The sequence below is a fragment of the Anoplolepis gracilipes genome, chromosome 5, assembly GCF_047496725.1.
Source record: "Anoplolepis gracilipes chromosome 5, ASM4749672v1, whole genome shotgun sequence".
NCBI classification, from domain to species: domain Eukaryota; kingdom Metazoa; phylum Arthropoda; class Insecta; order Hymenoptera; family Formicidae; genus Anoplolepis; species Anoplolepis gracilipes.
In genome coordinates this window covers 12750452-12771110 of record NC_132974.1, presented here as the reverse complement: position 1 = coordinate 12771110, position 20659 = coordinate 12750452, and the positions used below count along the sequence as shown (strand labels likewise).

The 20659-nt window shown below is 33.3% G+C and overlaps 3 protein-coding genes across 3 annotated transcripts; 2 read left to right on the top strand and 1 right to left on the bottom strand.

Moving 5' to 3' along the window:
* Window positions 1-393: 393 nt before the first annotated feature.
* Usp5 (ubiquitin specific protease 5) lies at window positions 394-4840 on the top strand. Its single transcript, XM_072893312.1, has 13 exons — window positions 394-635; window positions 717-842; window positions 1184-1360; window positions 1432-1538; window positions 1850-2377; window positions 2489-2560; window positions 2641-2836; window positions 2939-3091; window positions 3179-3360; window positions 3588-3967; window positions 4039-4248; window positions 4502-4611; window positions 4708-4840. Exons 1-13 carry the CDS (start codon window positions 534-536, stop codon window positions 4771-4773), a joined length of 2409 nt encoding a protein of 802 aa, XP_072749413.1. The 5' UTR covers window positions 394-533; the 3' UTR covers window positions 4774-4840.
* A 70-nt stretch (window positions 4841-4910) lies between these two features.
* Myo31df (Unconventional myosin ID) lies at window positions 4911-16240 on the bottom strand. The gene is made up of 15 exons (XM_072893311.1): window positions 16015-16240; window positions 11120-11226; window positions 10735-10930; window positions 10296-10515; window positions 9975-10187; window positions 9674-9877; window positions 9386-9584; window positions 9125-9294; window positions 8789-9049; window positions 8432-8676; window positions 8056-8218; window positions 7597-7929; window positions 7248-7438; window positions 6932-7180; window positions 4911-6722 (listed from the first exon to the last, which is right to left on the bottom strand). The coding sequence occupies exons 1-15, from the start codon at window positions 16101-16103 to the stop codon at window positions 6509-6511; spliced, it is 3054 nt and encodes a 1017-aa protein (XP_072749412.1). The 5' UTR covers window positions 16104-16240; the 3' UTR covers window positions 4911-6508.
* Window positions 16241-16736: 496 nt separating this feature from the next.
* LOC140666298 (uncharacterized) lies at window positions 16737-20395 on the top strand. Its single transcript, XM_072893323.1, has 3 exons — window positions 16737-17069; window positions 18843-19176; window positions 19461-20395. The coding sequence occupies exons 1-3, from the start codon at window positions 16859-16861 to the stop codon at window positions 19543-19545; spliced, it is 630 nt and encodes a 209-aa protein (XP_072749424.1). The 5' UTR covers window positions 16737-16858; the 3' UTR covers window positions 19546-20395.
* Window positions 20396-20659: the final 264 nt, after the last annotated feature.

Sequence of the window (20659 nt, the reverse complement as noted above, 5' to 3'; positions counted from 1 at the left end):
CGAAAAGATACACAGCGTTCCGAGCTACGTCTATTATTCCTCCATATTGAAATGCTCGAAGTACCGAAACGGTAGAAGTAGCGCAAACTTAGTCAAAATAGCAACTATAATATATAAATAAAATTCGAAATATGGTATTGTGGGGTCGGTGAATTAATTGTGTAATTATGAGTTCGATATACTATTGATGTAATTTTTTTAAACCTCAGAGAATAATATTAAAAGAGAATGATAAAAGAAAAAGGAGAGAAGCAAAAAATTCGAAACTCATTCGTCAGCGTTCCTTCCGTTCCACTTCCGCCAGTCCGGTCCGTCGTCCCTTGAGTCTCGCAATGTCATCGATAAGCGAACCGGCGCGGCGGCGATGTACAAATTAGGTTAGGGTTAGGCTAGATGACAAGCAACGCCTCTAGTGGTAGTGATTTATCTCGGAGTTCGCGCGGATCTCCTCGCTGGAACTTCGCGGAAAATCTGTCGAGGAAGGGAAGAAAAATTGGAAAGTTTATACCGATACGCATATTGTTTTTCTCGCCATGGAGTTGTTATCGTTGACGAAACACCTGAACACGATTAATGTTCCGCGAAGTGGCGACAAGATATACAAGGAAGAATGCGTTTACTCCTTCGACACACCAGTGAGATACTCTTTTGTCTGTTTTTGTTTTCGATGACGCTACCCGGAATGATTGACGAGCATGATCATTTTTTTATTCAAGGATTCGCCTACCGGTCTATACGTCAGTCTCACGTCTTTCCTAGGCTTGGGCCGGGAACATGTCATGTGGTACTACAACAAGACCTCGTATGCTGTGTACCTTCATATCAAGCGTACAAGAAAGGAGGTGATTTTAATTTATTCAGCAAACTATGTTGAGGACTCTGTCTTTAAAAATTCACACAGTCCAAGTGGAACCGTCATATATATACAAAGTGTCTGACAAGTGCTTCGCTAACACTAGATATATTTCTACTGTTGTTTGGTATATGACTTTGTATTGTTTCCTGCATTCAAGTAATGACAAATAATACTTGTTTTTGATATAAATTTACCAAATATTGGAATTTAGCAATATATTTTCACTACTTGAAACTTGCCAGATACTTTATTTCTTTTTTTTTTTTTTTTTTTTTTTTTTTTTTTAAGTCTATTCAACTTTAAAAATATGTTAAAAATATTTTGTAGATTCCATCTGAAGAACAAGGAGATGGACCTGAAAAGAAGATTACGCGGCTAGCAATAGGAACAGTCGGTGGATTCATGCCTGATCAACAGAAGTATACTTATGAGGAACAGTATAATATAGTCGTTCTACCTGATTTCTGCTCTATTCCTTATCCCTCGAGCAATTTACCTGAGAAGGTAAAATTTGTGTGCAGGATTGTATTATACATAGTTAATAATGCTTAAAGAATATACAAAATTATGGATAGGTGGAGCTTGCAGTCAAAACTATAATACAAATGGAAGGTGCATGGGCAGTAGCGCAAGTAGAAGCTGTAGCGAATACATGGGACGGAGAAGTCAGATCAGAATCAAAGTGAGTGTCTTGAGAAATTTTCATTACTAATTGTATAATTTTCATTAATTGCGAAAAAGAAAAATTACATGTCCAAAGATAATGTTGTATTTTATCATATATGTTTATAGCAAATCAATCCCCTATATCAAATACAGTATTAAATTTAAATTATCACACGAAATTTACATATCAGGCATAAGAATTTTATTTCTAATGGATAAATGATTTATCCATTATCTGTTTTAATCTCTATTGAATAACATTTAATTGATGATGGCTATCAATAAAATCTCTATTGAATAATTTTTAAAATTTATCGGGATTTTTAGACACGCCGCAAATCTGAAACAGCTGGACAACGGCAAGAAGATCCCCCCAAGTGGTTGGAAATGTGAGAAATGCGATCTCACGCAGAATCTTTGGCTGAATTTGACCGATGGTATCATACTTTGCGGTCGCAAGTTCTACGACGGAAGCGGCGGCAATGGTCACGCGATCGAGCATTACCGCGCGACCGGTTATCCGCTGGCCGTCAAACTAGGCACGATCACGAAAGGCGGTAAAGCTGACGTGTTCTCGTATGACGAAGACGACATGGTGGATGATCCGAATTTGACAGCGCATCTGTCACACTGGGGTATCAATATCGCGCAGATGGAAAAGACGGACAAATCGATGATCGAGCTGGAATTAGATCTCAATCAGAAGTTCGGCGAGTGGGTATCTCTTCAGGAAGCTGCCAGCAAGCTTACACCATTATATGGCCCCGGTTACACTGGACTAATTAATCTAGGAAATTCTTGTTATCTAAATAGCGTCATGCAAATGTTATTCATTATTCCTGAGTTTATCAGAAGGTATGTATAATTGTCATATAATTATTTTTATCATGGCGAATTGTGGAATGGAATGAATAGTGGAGTTTTTATTGATAGAAGGAATATTAAGATCGATGTTATAAATTTCAGATATGAGAAGAAGGCACTACAAATATTCCAGCAAAATTGGCATGATCCAGCAGCAGACATTAATGTTCAAATGTAAGTTACGGTAGTTATTTTTCGATAAAAGAAATTGGCGATTGTCCAAAGTATAATTTAAGAAATTGCTCTTTTTCTAGGGCGAAACTGGGTTACGGTTTGCTTTCTGGAAAATACTCAGAGCCACCGAGCAAATCTACCACGGATGATGAGTCGCAGCAAGGTATTCCCCCGCGCATGTTTAAAGTCCTGATTGGTCGAGGACATCCCGGTTTCTTCTCGAATCGGCAACAGGACGCTCAAGAATTCCTTCTTTACTTGATTAATCTACTTAATGTAATTATTAATATCGCTTTCTAATTGAATGTTTCATATATTCGAATTTATTAAATATTTGTTATCGTTGATACAATTCTAATCGGTAAATTGATCGAATAGCGCAACAGTCGAAACGAGGTGTGTCCTACGGAATGCTTTAAATTTAAAGTGGAGGAGAGGTATAAGTGCAGCAAATCTAATAAAGTCAAATATACCCTTCGACCAGAATATATTCTGCCGCTACCAATACCGCTAGAAGCCGCGGTAAACATGGTACATATATTTTGATTGTGTTTTTAAAAAGTAATTTTCTTTGTTTACTAAAAAATACTAAATGTAATTAAATTATTGTTATATAAGGACGAATTAACTGCCTACGAGATCCAGAAAAAAGAAGCTGAAGCAAAAGGACAAAAGTTAGATTCTAATACTCTTGTAAGACCCCGTATAAAATTGTGGTCGTGCCTTGAAAGTTTCAGTCGTTCGGAAATTGTGGAACAATTTTATAGTTCGGCTTTGAACGAGAAAACGACAGCAAGCAAGTAAATATCATTGTGTATTTAATTATCAGCCATCTAATTTTATGAATGTTTTACGTGACATTCGTTTTATAATATTTATCTTATATTTGAACATCTAGATTTCATTTAACATCAACTATGTTGTGCTTTTTATGTTTATTTAAATATTTAATTTCTTTCGCGTATAATCTCGTTAAAAATCTAATTTTTCACGGCTAATCTCTCTTTTGTATAATGTTCTCTTTTAGGATCACCAGACTAGCCAGCTTTCCGGATTACTTATTAATTCATCTGAAGAAATTTACGGTAAAAGAAGATTGGACGCCCATCAAGCTAGACGTAGCGGTAGAGATGCCGGACACGATAGATTTAAGCTTCTTGCGCGGAAATGGTTTGCAACCCGGTGAGGAATTATTGCCGGACGGTGTGACACCGCCTCCACCTGTTTACGACGCGACTCTCCTTGATCAACTGACGGACATGGGTTTCCCACCGAATGCGTGCAAGCGGGCCTTGTACTTCACCGAGAACCGCAGTCTCGAGGCCGCGACCAATTGGGTGATGGAGCACATCGCGGACTCCGATTTCGACGAGCCGTTCGTGCCACCGGGAGTCGATCTTAAACCGGGTAAGGATCATCTCAAACATCAAATCATAGCTATAATTTATCGATTTTCTTTAATTCTCGATTGATTTCAGACCAAGATACATTTGTAGCGGATCAAGCTTCTTTGGAGATGGTAATGGCCATGGGCTTTTCACGTGAGCAAGCGACGAAAGCACTAAAAGCGACCAATAACAACTTGGAGCGCGCGGCTGATTGGATTTTCAGTCATCAGGCCGAGCTCGAGGTCCAAGAAACGGATCGTACGCCAACGCAGGAGAGTTTTAGAGACGGCGGAAGCAGTCGTGAGTCACAAAATCGTTTATTTCTCAAACTACGAATTGTTACCTAATATCAATTATTGGAAGGAAAATATATCTCTTAAAAACAATATAGTCAAAATTAACACATAATTAATATGTGCCAATATGTAGATTGACAAAATTGCAGACAAAAGGAAATTTACAGGATTAATCGTACAAAATAAGAGTTTAAAAACTAGACTTACTTATCATCGTTGAGATCAAATGTATTTTTTCTGATTTTTTTGTGCTTCAGGATACAAACTAGTGGGCTTTATATCACATATGGGCACATCAACGATGGTAGGCCATTATGTTTGTCATTTATTGAAGGAAGACCGATGGGTGATATTTAATGATGAAAAAGTATGTCATTACTTCTAGATATGATAATTTTTTTTATATATCTCTTATGTATTTTCTAAAACTAGTTTTTCTCTTTACACAAATTTATTCTTGCAGGTCGCTTTATCCGAAAACCCGCCGAAAGAATTAGGATACATATACATGTATCAACAGATCGACTAGTTTAGCATGTTTTTTTGTATAAAGATATTGCTTTTTTTTCAACAATAAAAATGAGAAATGCTCTTTATATTATGTATATATTGAATGTAATGAAAATATGCGTTTTATTTTCATTATGATATTAACAAGCAAATAAGATATAAGATGAAAATTTTATTTTCTAACAATGGCACACAATTCTCAACATGCTCTAGAGCGCTTTATGATCACAATAATACCAATCAAAATAATACATAATCGTTTTTCTATAAATATAGAAATATGAACTAAAAAAAAGCAGATTAACTGGTTTTAACAAATGCTTCATAAATGCGTAAGTATCAAATTAATGACATCTATGGCAATATACAATAATTTTTTTCGCGTACTAAATCGAATTAACATCGAAATAATCATAAAATAATACATATATTTTGATTAATTATACACGTATTTATATATATATATATATATTCCTACATTTTTAAGTCTCTCCTTAATCTAAGTACATGGAAGGATGCAAAATTTTCTTTAACAAAGATATTTAGCTTTTGTTACAGTTGTATTAAATTGGCAGGCACTATGGTGTAAAGTTATACATATCTTGCTCTTGTCACTTTTCTGGTTTCGATATAATTTATGTAAAAAAGCTTTAAAAAATATTCTATCTGATTCTAAGTAGAAGGCCATAAGCTTATAATACATTGGAGTTAATGAAAAATTGTCCTGTATATCATCGTAATGTTGATAGAATTTTCTTTTGTGGATAATAAAATTCCACATAGGTATAGTTTATAAATAATCTTGTATAAATTATGCATTCACTATTATACTCTGGTGAAACTCACTTTCGTAAATTCACATTTCGTCCTTATACCATTGTAAGCTAACAATGTTTATAATACTATATAATATTTACAGAAAAAAATGCGCCCTATGTGCACAACATTTGAACGGAATCCACCGGCATTCATAAAATTTATAGTACGCTCAAAGTGGCTTTTATATATATCACATAGTTAACTTGTACTGCAATATGAATATCTTTTCTTTGCATATTCTGAATATATGGTTATTATTATGCAGGCATAACAGTTGATAAAGTTTCAAACTTTTTAGCATTTAATTTTCAAAAATGTTAATACTTCTTCAAGTTTTCATTAGCTGAAATTGTTGAGAAAAACAGATAGAATGAAAACATTGATGGATATTATTATTAATATTAGAGGAAAATTAATATTTTTTTATAAAACATGATTATATATCCTGCCATAATTATAACTCCTGTCAAAACTTTCTTTAGAAAAAAAAAAGTTATTTAAATTTCTGATCAATATAATATATGTACCATGATGTAATAATAATATAATAATATTCTTCTTACATCACGATATGTACATTAGGATGTAACAAAAATTTCTTGTTACTTCATATAATTTGAATTGATTACATAATAAATGTGAACATTGATCGGGCTTTTAGTTGATTTACAACAAAATTGCATTGCATCTACATGCATTATAACGTTATTAATATTAATATTGCATAAAAAATTTATGCATTGTGGAACAATCGATTCAACTGGGAAAACTTTCAAACGCGAAATCTGATGTCTCGCGAAATCGTTAAATGGATTTTCTGAACAATAGTATCATGGCGCGCAGCATGTTTATGACTTATATATATATATATATATGTAATTACAAAATATATATATATCCGATACATAGTACAGCCTCGAATAGCTTGTCAGGTTTTAACTGGCTGTGCGAATTTGTTGTCTAGTATTAGTGCCACCGTCAATGATGCTCACTGATGGTGGAATGGCATAAATAATTTGATTACCGTCTTTCTTGAATGTAGGCTCGTTCACATCGGGCATCACCTCGATGCGTAACAATCTACTCTTATTACCTAGCATACACTTAAACTTGATGTCCACTGTTACGTGTAAATCAGCGCCGCGTAATCTGTTAAAAAAATAAATCTTATTATTCATTATTCTTTAAAATAAGATTGCAATTAAAACATATAAAATTCGTTTAAATTAGATTAATTTTTTTAGAATTTATCATTTCTTTAAATACCTTCACTATATATTTATACATAATTATTAAAAAAAAATGCATTCAGATATACATAAACAACGTTATTAAGAAATACTTTCAAAATGACTTACTGATAGTATCGGTTGCTCAGTATGCCGACTAGCTCTCCGATCCTGTCATCTTTGGCGGTGATGGACAGAAGAAAATCATTTCCGCGATTCGAATGTATCGCGATAAATTGATCTTTTCCTGGCGAAACGCTGAGACCGGTGATTTCCGCGATTGGCATGCCTTTCTTCATGTTTTTAAATTTCACGTCGTCCAGCTTGTACACGGCATGTTCTGTCACCACCAGAACGCGATCCGCTGGCTTGTTAAACCTGCATAATTTGTCAGGTTACTACGTTGTTATATTATAAAATTGACAAGAATGACAAAACAAAAAACCTGTTGGTTTTCTTGATAAATGCACTGAACAGGACAGTCTTGAAATGATCAGTGTTTCGAAGGTTGTTTATCGATGAATTGAAGACGTCACTCTGAGGGTTCTCGTCCGGCTTGGACAAGTAATTCCCTTCCCATCGACGGTCCTGGCCCCAGTAAGACCTCTTCAAACGCAACACAGCACTCGCTGCCATCTGATAACGATATTATAAAATTAATCATGCTTGTAATTTAATTGGCAAATTAAATTTATAATTTCTATTTTCCTTAAAAGTGACGAATAAGAATTTTTATTAGCTCTTTATAATAATAAAGACAGGAAGGAAAGCCAGCGAAAATTGCAAAAACCTGCCTTCAATCGTAGTTGTGGCCAATCTTCTCGAGGAATCACTCTGAGCACCATCCACGCCCGCCATCTCGCATACATGTTCTTCAAGGCGGGCACCACGTGTCTTACAGCGAAATTTTCGCGCGGCCATGGTAAATGCTTGCCATAATTCTGCATGTTCTTGGCATTTTTAAATGTTCGCTCGAGCTCGTTGATGTAAACGCGTCGTTTGTATCTTTTATAGTGATACATCAGAATTAACGCAGCCTTCATCTTCTTGTACCTTTGACGACAGAGGTATCCTCGCCATTGCTTCTGCAGGAGGATCACGATACCCGGTATTAAGTCGCTACGAGCCTGTGAATGAAATAATCTAGGTATAATACATCAATCTGTGAATAAATCAACATCTATAATATGAGCATAGATAATATGTAAAGTGCCTAAAATTAGATTAGATTATATATATATATATTGACTAACCTTTTCTAACGCAAATAGAGTTTGCGGCGAACGAATAAATATCTTCGTGTGACCATACTTAACGTCGTTTGAGAAATTTTTCTCCTCCATCAATGTGCGTACACCGTCTTTGTCATTACCACCTCGAAAGTTTGGCCACGTGTATTGCGATATCATTTTGTATCTGGCAATGGAAAATCAAATTTGTTTTAATTTTTATAACTTTGGGTTAATTTAAAAAAACGTTTTAAGAAATTAATTCATAAGTTTTCCCTCTTTTGTCTTGTTAGTTTCTCATACTTTGTACAATTCTTATCTATTTTTATTCTTATCTTATATATTGATTGGCACAATTACATAATTTATATAAACAATATTTAATTCTATTATCTAATACCTTTTCAGGAATCTGTCATATCGTTGCCTGTATGCAAAACCAGCTCGTCTCACCAATATATTCTCTAAGAGTCCTAAATATCTCACTTGATGGTTCACTCTCTCGTCGTCAAACACGACGGGAGATTTTACTTCGTTAGGTTTTATACACCTGACATAAAACGGTTCCTTACTTGCTAAATTCTTCACCAGTGCGATCATAGAATTGCGGAACAATGTGCCAGCAGTTAAAGGCCTTTTCGTCGTCTAAAATAATTCGGTAATGACTCATTTAGTTAAATATGATGTTATATTTTTAAATAAATAAAATAAATTTAGCCATATTTAGTGTTAAACATATGTGTGGCCATCTTCGTACCTTCAAAATATTTTGGGCACCTTCCGGCCACATTTTACTAATTGTGGAATTATTGCTTTTATAGAGCAACCGTTTAAAGTCTTGGAAGAGCGTGTCTTTGTTTTTGTCAAGGAAGCCGTTGATATTGTAAACCACATCGCCGGCATAGTGTTTGATCTTGAACTCTGTTCTGTGTTCCAATTCCTTATCCATTGGTTTTAATTGTCGAGAACTATAGTGTCTATGGTCTGCTAGTTTTTTATCCATTGCGTTGAGAAGCATCTAAAGAATAAAGTATTTTTTGTTAATCTTCAGAAAAACTTCCCAATGAACAGAAGTAATAAATTTTCCAATTACCTCGTCAGTAACTTTCCCGACATTAAGACAAGCTTCATCCATGATCGCTATAATTCCTTTATGAGCTTGCTCAACTAAATCACAGATGATCTGATTGTTGAAGTATTCAATGTTTTGCCAAGCAATCCCTTCCTTCTGATACTCCTCTTGTTCTTGTTTCAACACCAACTCTGCGATAAAAATATTTCTAATTACGATTATAATAATTTTACAATTCTTACAGTTCAAAGTGTTTCCACGCGTATAACGCGTTACGCTTACCGATAAAGAGCTGCTGCAGTTTTTCGTTGCAATAATTGATGCAAAACTGCTCAAAACTATTCCTGTCGAAGATTTCGAAGCCATAGATATCGAGTACGCCAATCAGTGTTCCGTATCTCTTCACCTTATTATTGTCATTCACGTTAATTGAATCATTGACTCGTGACACTATCCACGTAAATAATCGCTCGTATATAGCCTGAAAAATTTATAAAGATTTCTCTCCATATATAATAAATAGAAAATTCTGTAAAGAAGAAAATAAATCCACATGCGCGTCTAACATACTTTTGCCAAAGCGTCTCGGCCATACTCGGCTTCTATTAAAGTGTGAGTCTTCTGCATGACTTCTCCACCAGCCGCTATGACTCTCTGTGAAAGAGCAGTGCTCAGATCTTTCGAGCTTATGGAGAACAAGTTGGCCGTGTCATTTAAAGCGCTGTTATTTTCAATTATAAGCTTATCATCGTCCAGCCTGAAGGTGACGTTACCCTGAAAAATATAGTAAATGAAATCGGTATAATTCTCAGAAGGAAGAAATGTCAGAGAAGAATAATTTTATCACAGTAATTGTGCCAATTCCACCTACCAAATGTAAGATACCAGCGACAATGTTCCACACGGTCTGCGTCTCTTTCGGAGAGAATCCGAGGAGGGACATGGCAGTGCAAACGGTTTTATAGTCACTTCTGTCGGAGATGGTCGTTTTATTGTTGCTTCCGTTGCCGACAAAGTAGTAGGCGGCCGGGTCGCGAACCAAACGTAACTTGTTTAACTCAGTCTCGCTGCAGCCATTCAGCAACTAAAAATTAAATTTAAATAGTATTTCTAGCATATATATTTTTCACACGAGAAATTTATAGTTTTAATTTCTAATAGCGCGAAAAATTAGACGGAATTGTAACGATACCTGATAAAAGCAATGAAAGTTACGTTCTCCCTTTTGCTGATAGACCACCCGTGATTTCTCGAGAAGATAATTAGTTACGTGACCGCCCACGGGGTCTCCCTTGAAGTCGAAATTGATATCCATGTACTTTCCGAACCGTGACGAGTTGTCGTTCCTGTTCGTCTTGGCATTGCCAAACGCCTCCAATATCGAGTTCGATTGAATGAGAATATTCTTTACCCTGGAGAAAAATGCACAATTGTGTTTTGTTACGCTTAATTATTACGAAATAAAAATATTTTTGATGGAATGTTACTCATTAAGTGTTAAACAATCAAACGATCTATAAAGTTTGTAAAAATTCGCTTGTAAGATATTTAATCTTATCATTTATTAGAAAATAGATTAGATAGCGAGAGCTAAGTAATTTGTCCATTAGTTTTTAAATGGCAAGTTGCACCTCTCGATTTCTTGTTGTCCGCTTAGATTTGTCACGGCAGCGATGTATTTCATGATGATTTTGCTAGTTTCCGTTTTACCGGAGCCTGATTCGCCGCTTATCACTATACACGTGTCTCTGCCCTGTTGCTTCATCTCTTTATGCACAGCATCCGCGATCGCGAAAATGTGTGGAGGGTTTTCAAACAGTTCTCTACCTGAAAGCACAATTTTAAAAATAAAAAAAATACTCAGAAAAATCACATGCACTAGATATTTTTATACTTATCGCACACAGGCACATAATTTTGATATGAGTCAACGTTTTTTTTTTTTTTTAATTTAATATTGATATTTTAAATATCCTCACTCTCTCCCTCCGTCCTAAGTAATCCATTCACGTGTACCTTTGTATTTATTAATTTGGTCCGCATCGTAGATGTTGGTGCTTCTGTAAGGATTCACGCTAACGCATACTTCGCCGATGTATGTATAAACCTTCCCTCCGTTAAATCTGCAACAGAACATCCGCACAATATAGAGAGACAGAAGGCAGAGAGAACGTTTGTTTAAATAAAATAAATAGAGCATTTTATGAATAAATTAAATCTTTTTTGATAATAATAATAATATTCAAGATACTGAATGCGAATATTTTTACATCTTGGGTACGCAAGATATGTATGATTCAAGGAAATGTCTCGCTCAGATTAAGGATTGTTTAAATGTCTCAAGTTTCATGTTTTAACTTGGAAATTTGAAAAAATAAATATAAATTGACACTTTCTATTCGGATCAACGAAAGATAAGAATTATCGCTTTTTTACAAGATCGACTTTGAGATTACCCCGAAGCATAACGAGTCACTTGTCCTTACTTGAACGTTAATTGCCTACTCGTTAGTGCAAATAATTGTGTAAAATTCTTAAATCAATTATATTCGATATACTTGAAAATATTTTTCGCTCCCCTAATTTGATTTAGAAAAGAAACTGTATAATCTGCATAATGAAAAAAATTATTTTATAATCGTTATTTTAAATCAATTAGCATTAATTTTAGAATAATATTCTTTTGAAGAATTCTGGCCTAATAATTTTATTCATTAAAATAAATAAAATAATAAAAATAATTCTATTTTTTAATCACAAAAAAATTGAGTTTAATTATCAATTGCTCACACCCAAATATCGCGAGGATTGCGCGAGCGCAACCAAGTATGCAACGATTCGAGGATGATGACTCATCGCCAACACGAACCCCGATAAGGATTACGTGAGCTGCATATACATATACATTCATCGCATGTATCCTAGGATACGTCTTTGAACGCTCACCATTCTCATCGCTCGTTTACCGCTAAACGCACTCGCGCGTTTCTCGTCTCGTGTGGAATCGGAGACGATATTAATGCGAGTCATTGGCCGAAATAATGTGACATAACTGGTAAAAATAAAACTATTTAAACTTATATTTTAACTGTCACGAGAAATATTTGCAATTAATTTATATTATGTATGATATTATATTATATATGACACCAATTATTTTTTTTATTATAATGCAATATTATTTTTAAATCAGATATTCTTCATAAAATTATTATAATTGCATCTTATAAATATATTAATTACTTTTATTTAATTACTGAAAATCCATTTCATTGTCAAATTTCTATAACATTAAATAAAGGCAAGATATACGTTATTTATTTCTTAAATGCATTTTTCTGATGTCTTTTTTTAAATCTCTGTTTTGTAAAAGTTCCTTTCGGATAATGTTAATATTCATTGAAATATAAAGAAGAATTCTAGACAAGTTTGAAATCTAATTCGGAAATGAATTAACAATATGTATTTGAATTGTTCGAAATGATATGAACTTAAACTATACAATAGACAGCTCAAAACGGAATTAATTTCCATCAGGAAATACTTTTTAGCCAGATTATAACGTCGCGATAAGCGAATTAATTTAAGTAATTTATTTGAATTGTAACAAGCTAAAAATTTTCATTTTGTTCTTTGCAAAGAGAAAGTTTGCTTATAGTTAATATTTATATATTCAAATATTTCGCAATTTCTAATTTAAATCTTCAGTCTGCTTTTTAGAAAAAGATAAAAATAAAAAACTATATAAATTAATTATAAATATTTCTCGTGTGAGTTAAAATATGAGGTCAAGTTTTTTTATTTTTATCAGTATTTTAATTATTTGACATTCTAAATCTAAATATTATGTAGCTATTTTTAAATATCTGATTAAAAAAATTCTAATCTCTCCACATCTGTCTAATCGGATTTCCTAAGTAATTGGTTCCTAATCCAATCAGCTATTTTGTCCACTTGATTGGTCCCTTTGTACTCTCACTTTAATTTAATCTAATAATCTATTCGCGATTTCATATTATGCATCTGGTGTAATTTCAGTATACACGATGAATCAGAGCGCGTCATTCATCTTTACTCATAAATACATGTATATGCCTTCCAAGAAATGCGTCATGCGCGTGCATCATTAAACTTCGATCGCTACTGATTCAAATGCCAATCTTTAGTGCAGATATTTTACAAAATATCAGAAAGAATACAATTTTCAGCAACTTTTTTTTCGACATATTATCAAATTGGCTCGCAATTCTTATGAGAGAGAGAGAGAGAGAGAAAATATTTAAATTATATTTATAAATAAATAAATATATCTATATATATATGTATCTAATATCTAATCCATTGTGAATTTTCGTGACTCTTCACAAAATTTCTCCTCTGTAAAAAAAAAAAAAATTTTCTTTTTTATAAATCACGAGATTACACATATTAATAAAATATAAGCGTGCTTCGTATAATATAGATTAATGTCCCTATTTTATCTTCAATTACGTTATATTAAATTGTGTCTCCGGTCTCCATATGCATACGACGAACGCACGCAAGCACGCGTGAGTACGCATACTCTTTGCCCGCGTAACCGTGCAACAGGTATCGTTGCTTCCGTCAGTTGCTCGCAGTGCGATATTCAATTCCACGCTTTACAATACAGATAGACAGCTAGGTGAATCAAAGTAATTTCCCTGGCGTGTTTCTTTTTTTGTAGCAGCAAATTACAATTTTCTAATTCGTATAAGTACGTCATTTATAACGCGCCAATTACATATTTTTAGAAACGGCGAATCGACTAAAATAATTACGATATAAAATAAGGATTTATGTCAAGTCAATAAAAAAATGGGAGCTTAAGTAACGATTACAATTTATTTTATATAATCCAGAGGTTTTCAATTTTTAGTAAAAATATTTCAATATTAAATATATCTCTATATAATTGTGTGAATTTTTTAATTAAAAAAAAAATGATAGTTTTGCAAAAGAGAAAAATTAGTTTGACTATATGCAGTGCGTTTGGCTCGACTTGCACCAATGATCTTGGTTAACTGGATTAATTTTGTATCAACGTGCTGCTGTTTTTATTCTAAATTAGTTTCGTCTGCGAAAGATGAAGGATTAACTATTTAACTATAATTAACGGTAGTTAGTGTCGATGCAATCGCTCGCAATTGCTATCTAGAATCCGATTGCCACCATAGTTTATTGCAACTCGGTATTTTAAATTACAACTTATAATATACATGAAAAAGCATATAATATAGAGTTAACCATAATTAACACCAACTCGCGTCAATATAATCGGCCTATGAAACTGACGGAAACTACAGTCATTAAAATTATCAACTGTATGAAAATAAGAGCATGAAAACTAAAGCTAAAAAAAAGAAATAACTGTGTTATATAAAAATAACAAAATGATCAGTATTGCTCAATATTTTTAATAAGTATCTTCATATAGAATATATACGTTCCAATTTTTTCAGTTTTACATCTTTTCTGAAGATCTTTGTGTGCAATTTTTGCCTTTTGTAAAATGAATATACTATGGTTCTCCTATTTCAATGCGTCGTTAGATTTGTATTCCGAAGGTTCAAGGAAAAAGCGTTTAAATTATTTGAAATATGTACTTTGACACGAGTATATCTTCGTAGAATTTTTGACTAATTTTTATCTTATGACTTTTATTAATAAATATGTATATATGAATTGCGACTTTTATGTACTTTATTGTGCCTGGTTTTTTATTTGACGAAAAGTACTTGATCGTTAAAGAGATATTGAAATGTACGTCATCATTTATTTGTATAATATTTATATATATATATATATTATAATTAATTTATATTGTATAATTATATTATATAATTAAATATATTGTAATAATTGTTTAATTTGAAGCTGTTTGCATATATCAAACGAGAAAAAGTTACGTACGATTTCTATTTACTTTCTTAAATAATTTTACTTAACGAGATACCGAATTCTAATGAAGATACTAAAATAAATATTAACAATTTAGAGCCAGTCTCTACTGTCAATAACTTTCAGATCTGAAAAAGAGATTAAAAAAATATATAGTTTAAATCGTGCTTAAAATTAATTGACGTTGAAGAAACCGGTCCTTAAAACATTCTAATGATAAAAAACCAGAAATATAAAATTAGCGGTATAAAGATTATTATAACGCAGCTGTAAGTTTCGCATATTTTCGTCGCATTTTTAGCTGTATCAAAGAAAAACAAGAACCTCATAATATCTGATTCTGACACAAAGAAAGACTATCGTTGACTAAAATTAATCGACCAAGGCTACCCGGTGGAAATGACCTCGAACACCTTCTTTGCCGTCAGCGGGTCAAGTTTAACATACATTATGGATACAGCTTTTTAATATTTTCAAGCTAACAATAAGCATGAAAGATATTAAGAAAGAGAAAGAAAGAAACGGAAACACAATGCGTTTATTACTTCATTTCCCTTTCTCTTATCTCTCTGTATGAAGTCATCGCAAATGCTTTTATATATTTTCCACATGTCTCCTCTGTTTCTCCCATCGACATTATAGACAACATTAATTAGCGTGATTAATCCTTTTAATAATTTTTTTTTTAAAGAGAAAAAATCGGTCAGTCAGCGTTAATTAAGTATATATTGAAACAATCTTTTCAAAATTAAAACCTTCGCTATGACCTTTAACACCTGCTGATACACAGGCCACACCCTCTCGCGGACACCGCAGTGAACCGTACGGGGTACGGGGTACGGGGTACGGGGTACGGGGCACGGGGCACGGGACCCCGTCGCCGACGGCGAAGGGAACGCGTGCGCGTGCGCGCGCGCGCGCATGACGCTCTCCTCGCCGTTCACTTGTCATCGCGTCCGCGATCGTCGCCGGCGTCCCGGCGACACACGTACCTCGTCCTGAGATTCTGCACCACACGGTCGACCGTAATCTCGTCCAGCAACACGAAATCGCCGATACCGACGTCGTCGTGGCTCGCCATCTCGCTTTATTTCACACGCGCACACGCGACGCTCACGGCAGAACAGCACCGGCGTACCTCTACAACCAACCACCGCGCGCGACCGACCCGCGCGCACTGACGGTTGGTTGGCTCGCGTGCTCGCTCTAGCCTCTACCATCGGCCAACTTCGCTATCTCGAGTCGTAATCTTTGCCGAGCGGCGAATGCGGTCATCTTCAGGCCTCCCGCTCCTCCGTTTCGATTGGTCGATGACGACCGGATCGTGCAATACCGTATTAACAAATTGCTCTGCGGATGTGATTTTTCAAAGGTTTTCCCTAAGAAAATGCGAAGACCCAAGCATTCAATGGCACTTTCATTTTGCACGAATGTGCTATAAAAAAAACAGACCTTCAAGTATATGAGAGTGAAGATGTCAAAAATAATTAAATAAATAATTATGAAATAATTCTTTCGCACATTCAAACTTCTCCGGGAAAAACTGGAATTCAATCGATTATTTTCTAGGAAAAAAAATGATCATCCCTTATCGCGCGTTGCCGTGTTCACGATTTACGAACATTGTTTACGCTTACAATCACGTATGCCATACGTTCCTGACACGCGGAAGAAATAGGCCACGCATGCGCGCTCGCGTCAGGTCTTATTCACCTTTATTTTTGGAAACGGCACGACGCACGGCGCACGGCGCACGGCTTGTCACTTGTCACTGTCACTTGTGAGGATCGCGCTGATGCGGTAACGTAGTGTGCGCGTGACCCGCACATTTGAACGATGTCGACGATGACTACGACGACGATGATATTCGAGCGGAAAAGCGACTCGATGTTACTGACAAATGGCAATGGCAGTCTCTCCGAGGATATCCGGAAGGAGAAACCGGCGAGATTCTGGACGAAGGTCCGCCTGAACGAGTGGACGTTCAGCCTGTCACTTTTAGCGCTATCGCTCTCCATTGTCATAGGAAAATTGTATGCAAATTACGGTGAGTAAACGACAGATCGTACGCTTGCTTTCTACTTTTCGTTGGTATTCTTCGGAGAGGGAAGAAATTGTGGACTGAAAACTGTGGACGATGCAAATCGTTCGCGCACAGCGGGTCTGTTAGAGGTTAGAATTAATAATATTAAACGTACGCACTTTTTGTTTTAATTCTGTTCCCAGCGATCTGAATCGTTTCCACAAGAAGCATCTCGTTATCGCGCGAACGATTCATTGATTATCGCCGATAGGACATATCTTCGGGATTCATTTAGCGAATGTGCAATTTTTGTTTTGGTTCAATTGGAAGCGAGATTGTGTCAACGATACGGATTATTGTATAATATGAGGAAAATATGCAGCGGCCTAAATGTATTTTTAATTTTCTTAAATGTACAATTTTTGTCCTAACTTAAAAAAAAAGTAAATTATTTATATTAATATTATTATTATTAATATTTATTATATAAATAATTAAATTTATAAACGATTTAGCGTACAAATCTTCTATTAAAATTAGTTTATAACTTTGCATTTTTTATTCTTATGTTATTAGATATGTTTTTTTCAGTTACGCTTTCTACATTGGCTTTCTTCTTTCTCTCTTCGATACATGAGCATGTTATTTTCATTGGCATGAGAATAAAATAAGAATTTGTAGCTGAAAAAATCACATCTAATAGACTTTATATTTAATTTATCAAAAAGCAATCATCTCTGCCAGCTGTTTTGTGTTCTAATTAATATTTGTTATCAATAAATCTGCATTTCAATTGTTCATTTGTAATATTATCACTAATACTTTGCTAATACTACAAGACAAAAGCTTTAGCACATCCTAAAAGTAACCCTCCTACATCATACATTTTATATATTTATATTTATTTTAAATGATTTAAATAATTATATTAGTCATATTTATATAAATAGTTTATATTTATTTCAAATAATTTATTATAGATTTTATTGTGTTATGCGTTAGATATAATGTCTCATTTCATTCTTAAAATATCATAAAAATTACATAATTTCTGTCGCTATTAATGAATTTCAATAAGTTGCTCAATATTCTTTGCAAAAAATTTATGGCTTTGTAAGCTTATACGTATGTCTAATACACATTTTATATAAAAAAAGTTTTAATATTACTGACTTTTATTGTATGCGTGATAAAACATATATAAAGAGTGAATGACAAAGAAAGAAAAAAAGAAAGAGAGAGACTGACTGCCGATTATTTGTTTTTTTTATCTCGTTTCAGAGGAATTTAAATGCTTGTGAGTCGTCGCTCATATAGCATTCTCGAATTATATTTTTACACACGACTTGTTTTTCTTGCGAGATACATCTTTAGAGCAACGCGAGTCTTCTCTCGAGACTTCTTCGCGCACGCGTTTACATGTAAAATCTGCATTGCTCATGACCGACTTTTTCAAGGTCGCGTCATCGCTCGAAACAGTACATAAGTACCTGATTGCAACTGAGAAATAATCAAAGCGAAAACATAAGAGAAAAGGGAAAATATTTTTGTTCTTTATTTTTTATTTTATACCTTTTATTTTATTTTTTATCTTTCCTACTTTAAATTCTACTTCATGTGGGACATTTCTTTATTTGGAACTTCTCTTCACTTAGAATGATTATTCTTTGAAAAACAAATATTTTTCTTTTCTTACAAAAACTATGATTGAAAATTTAACGGCTGATTTAGAATAAAATAAAGAGAATTAGCTACAACTGGAGTGGCTAATGCGAGTTTCTCATACTCTGCCTGTAGGAAAGTGTTTGTCATGGGAAATCGGCGATCAATACTCTCTACCATCAATAACAACGTTCGCTCAAGTATACGATACGATACCGAATATATCCGTTTTATCGAAATTCGACATGAAACGATTACCAGCGGACAGCGAAAGATTCTTCAATACAAGTCATCAATATGCGGAAGCAGCTACTAATATGCTGGTCACATTTTACGAAACATACGATTGGCTGCTAAAAGCTACGATGAGTGGACTTTTGATAACAAGTTTCACTTGGTTCATCCTTTATAAAGACAGCAGTATACCTGGTGTCGATCCACCGTTCCCCTTTAGTCCTTCCAGACAGAGGTAAGGCTCAAATTTTAGTTATTATTATACACAATATTTTGATTGAAAAAATAAAAGAATATCTGCAAATTAAATGCAGGTTTTTTAAACGTGCTATTGATAAGGATTGAGAAAAAAAATACATGTTATCAGTATATATCATTATATATTATCTGTAACCATTGTATCTTTAAATCAAGTGACAATTAATCACATTTTTATTGTACAATTATTGTTTGAAAACTTACTATGTAGACATATAATTTTCATTTCTTAAATATCGTTGTCGCATATATGTATTTCAGGATACACAACGAATCAAGGATACAAATAAACTATATAGTTGGTGCATTAAATGGGATATTATTTTTCATCTACATGTGTCTTTAACTTGATGGAAATGTCACTAACAATAAGTTTCGGAAAATGATTCTTTTTTTTTCTCTATTTAGTATTATTTTGTCTCGCTTATATATATTTATTATGTCAACGTGGATAATAATAACTTATTTATTGATGATTTATATTAACAATATATGAAAGATTATGGATCTATGAAAGAATAGATACGAATAATAGGTAGATTTAATATTTTTTATAATTCTTTATTAACATATTTCAACATTACATTATATTAATGTTCTAAAAAATAGTTTCTTTTATTTCAACAAATGAAAAATCAAAAGTATGGAAAAACATGCATTTTCGAAATTAGAAGAACTTTATATTAAGTAATTTATTAATATAAAGAACCTCTATTGCTATAATTTTATATACTAATAATTGCACTAATGATATAATAGTATAGAAACTATTGAACCATCAGTTACAATTGCATGATATATACACAACAACCAAAAATATCAAAGTACAAAACAGTCCATTGTTCCATAATACTTCCAAATTTTAAACAATTATTCGTTACTACATAATACTATTTAAGACTGATTGATTATTCGATAAAGTAATATTTATCGATAAGATAAAATATAGGCATTACGAGAAGTACAATTGAATGCAGGACGTATATTTTTGCACGCTTAAAGATAATACATTTTTATGTTATTTCGGATAGTTATATTTAATACATTTAATATATAATAATAATGTATTTTTAATGTGATATCATATTTTTTTTAATCTAGTTGAAATCTCATTAGGTAGTTACAAGAATGTCATAAAAAATGGTGCAACAAAGAATGTGCTGCTTAGACTACATTAACATGTAGTATTTATATATATATATATATATATATATATATATATATATATTAAATATTTATACATTAAATTATTTTAATAAGTATAGTTTTAACTAAAAACTACAAACTTATACATTGCAGCTTTGATATTGCAAATGTCAAGCTTGAAACTACTCTTAGCTATTAGCAAACAAAGTTTTTTGTCTTTCTTCCATCTATTGTAGGTATTACAAATGTACACTAAAAAAGGCTTTATTTTTAAACGACTAATGTTAAAATTAAAAATATTTTTTTTTTTATAA

Excerpts from the sequence above, each read along its gene's own strand:
- Usp5 (XM_072893312.1), top strand. The coding sequence starts at position 534 with ATGGAGTTGTTATCGTTGACGAAACACCTGAACACGATTAATGTTCCG. Across the intron at positions 843-1,183 it reads TCAAGCGTACAAGAAAGGAG|ATTCCATCTGAAGAACAAGG; the intron begins GTGATTTTAATT and ends AATATTTTGTAG. Across the intron at positions 2,837-2,938 it reads ACTTGATTAATCTACTTAAT|CGCAACAGTCGAAACGAGGT; the intron begins GTAATTATTAAT and ends TTGATCGAATAG.
- Myo31df (XM_072893311.1), bottom strand. The coding sequence starts at position 16,103 with ATGGCGAGCCACGACGACGTCGGTATCGGCGATTTCGTGTTGCTGGAC. Across the intron at positions 10,516-10,734 it reads GGACAACAAGAAATCGAGAG|GGTAAAGAATATTCTCATTC; the intron begins GTGCAACTTGCC and ends ATTTTTCTCCAG. Across the intron at positions 8,677-8,788 it reads GTGCCCAAAATATTTTGAAG|ACGACGAAAAGGCCTTTAAC; the intron begins GTACGAAGATGG and ends GAATTATTTTAG.
- LOC140666298 (XM_072893323.1), top strand. The coding sequence starts at position 16,859 with ATGTCGACGATGACTACGACGACGATGATATTCGAGCGGAAAAGCGAC. Across the intron at positions 17,070-18,842 it reads AAAATTGTATGCAAATTACG|GAAAGTGTTTGTCATGGGAA; the intron begins GTGAGTAAACGA and ends CTCTGCCTGTAG. Across the intron at positions 19,177-19,460 it reads TTTAGTCCTTCCAGACAGAG|GATACACAACGAATCAAGGA; the intron begins GTAAGGCTCAAA and ends TATGTATTTCAG.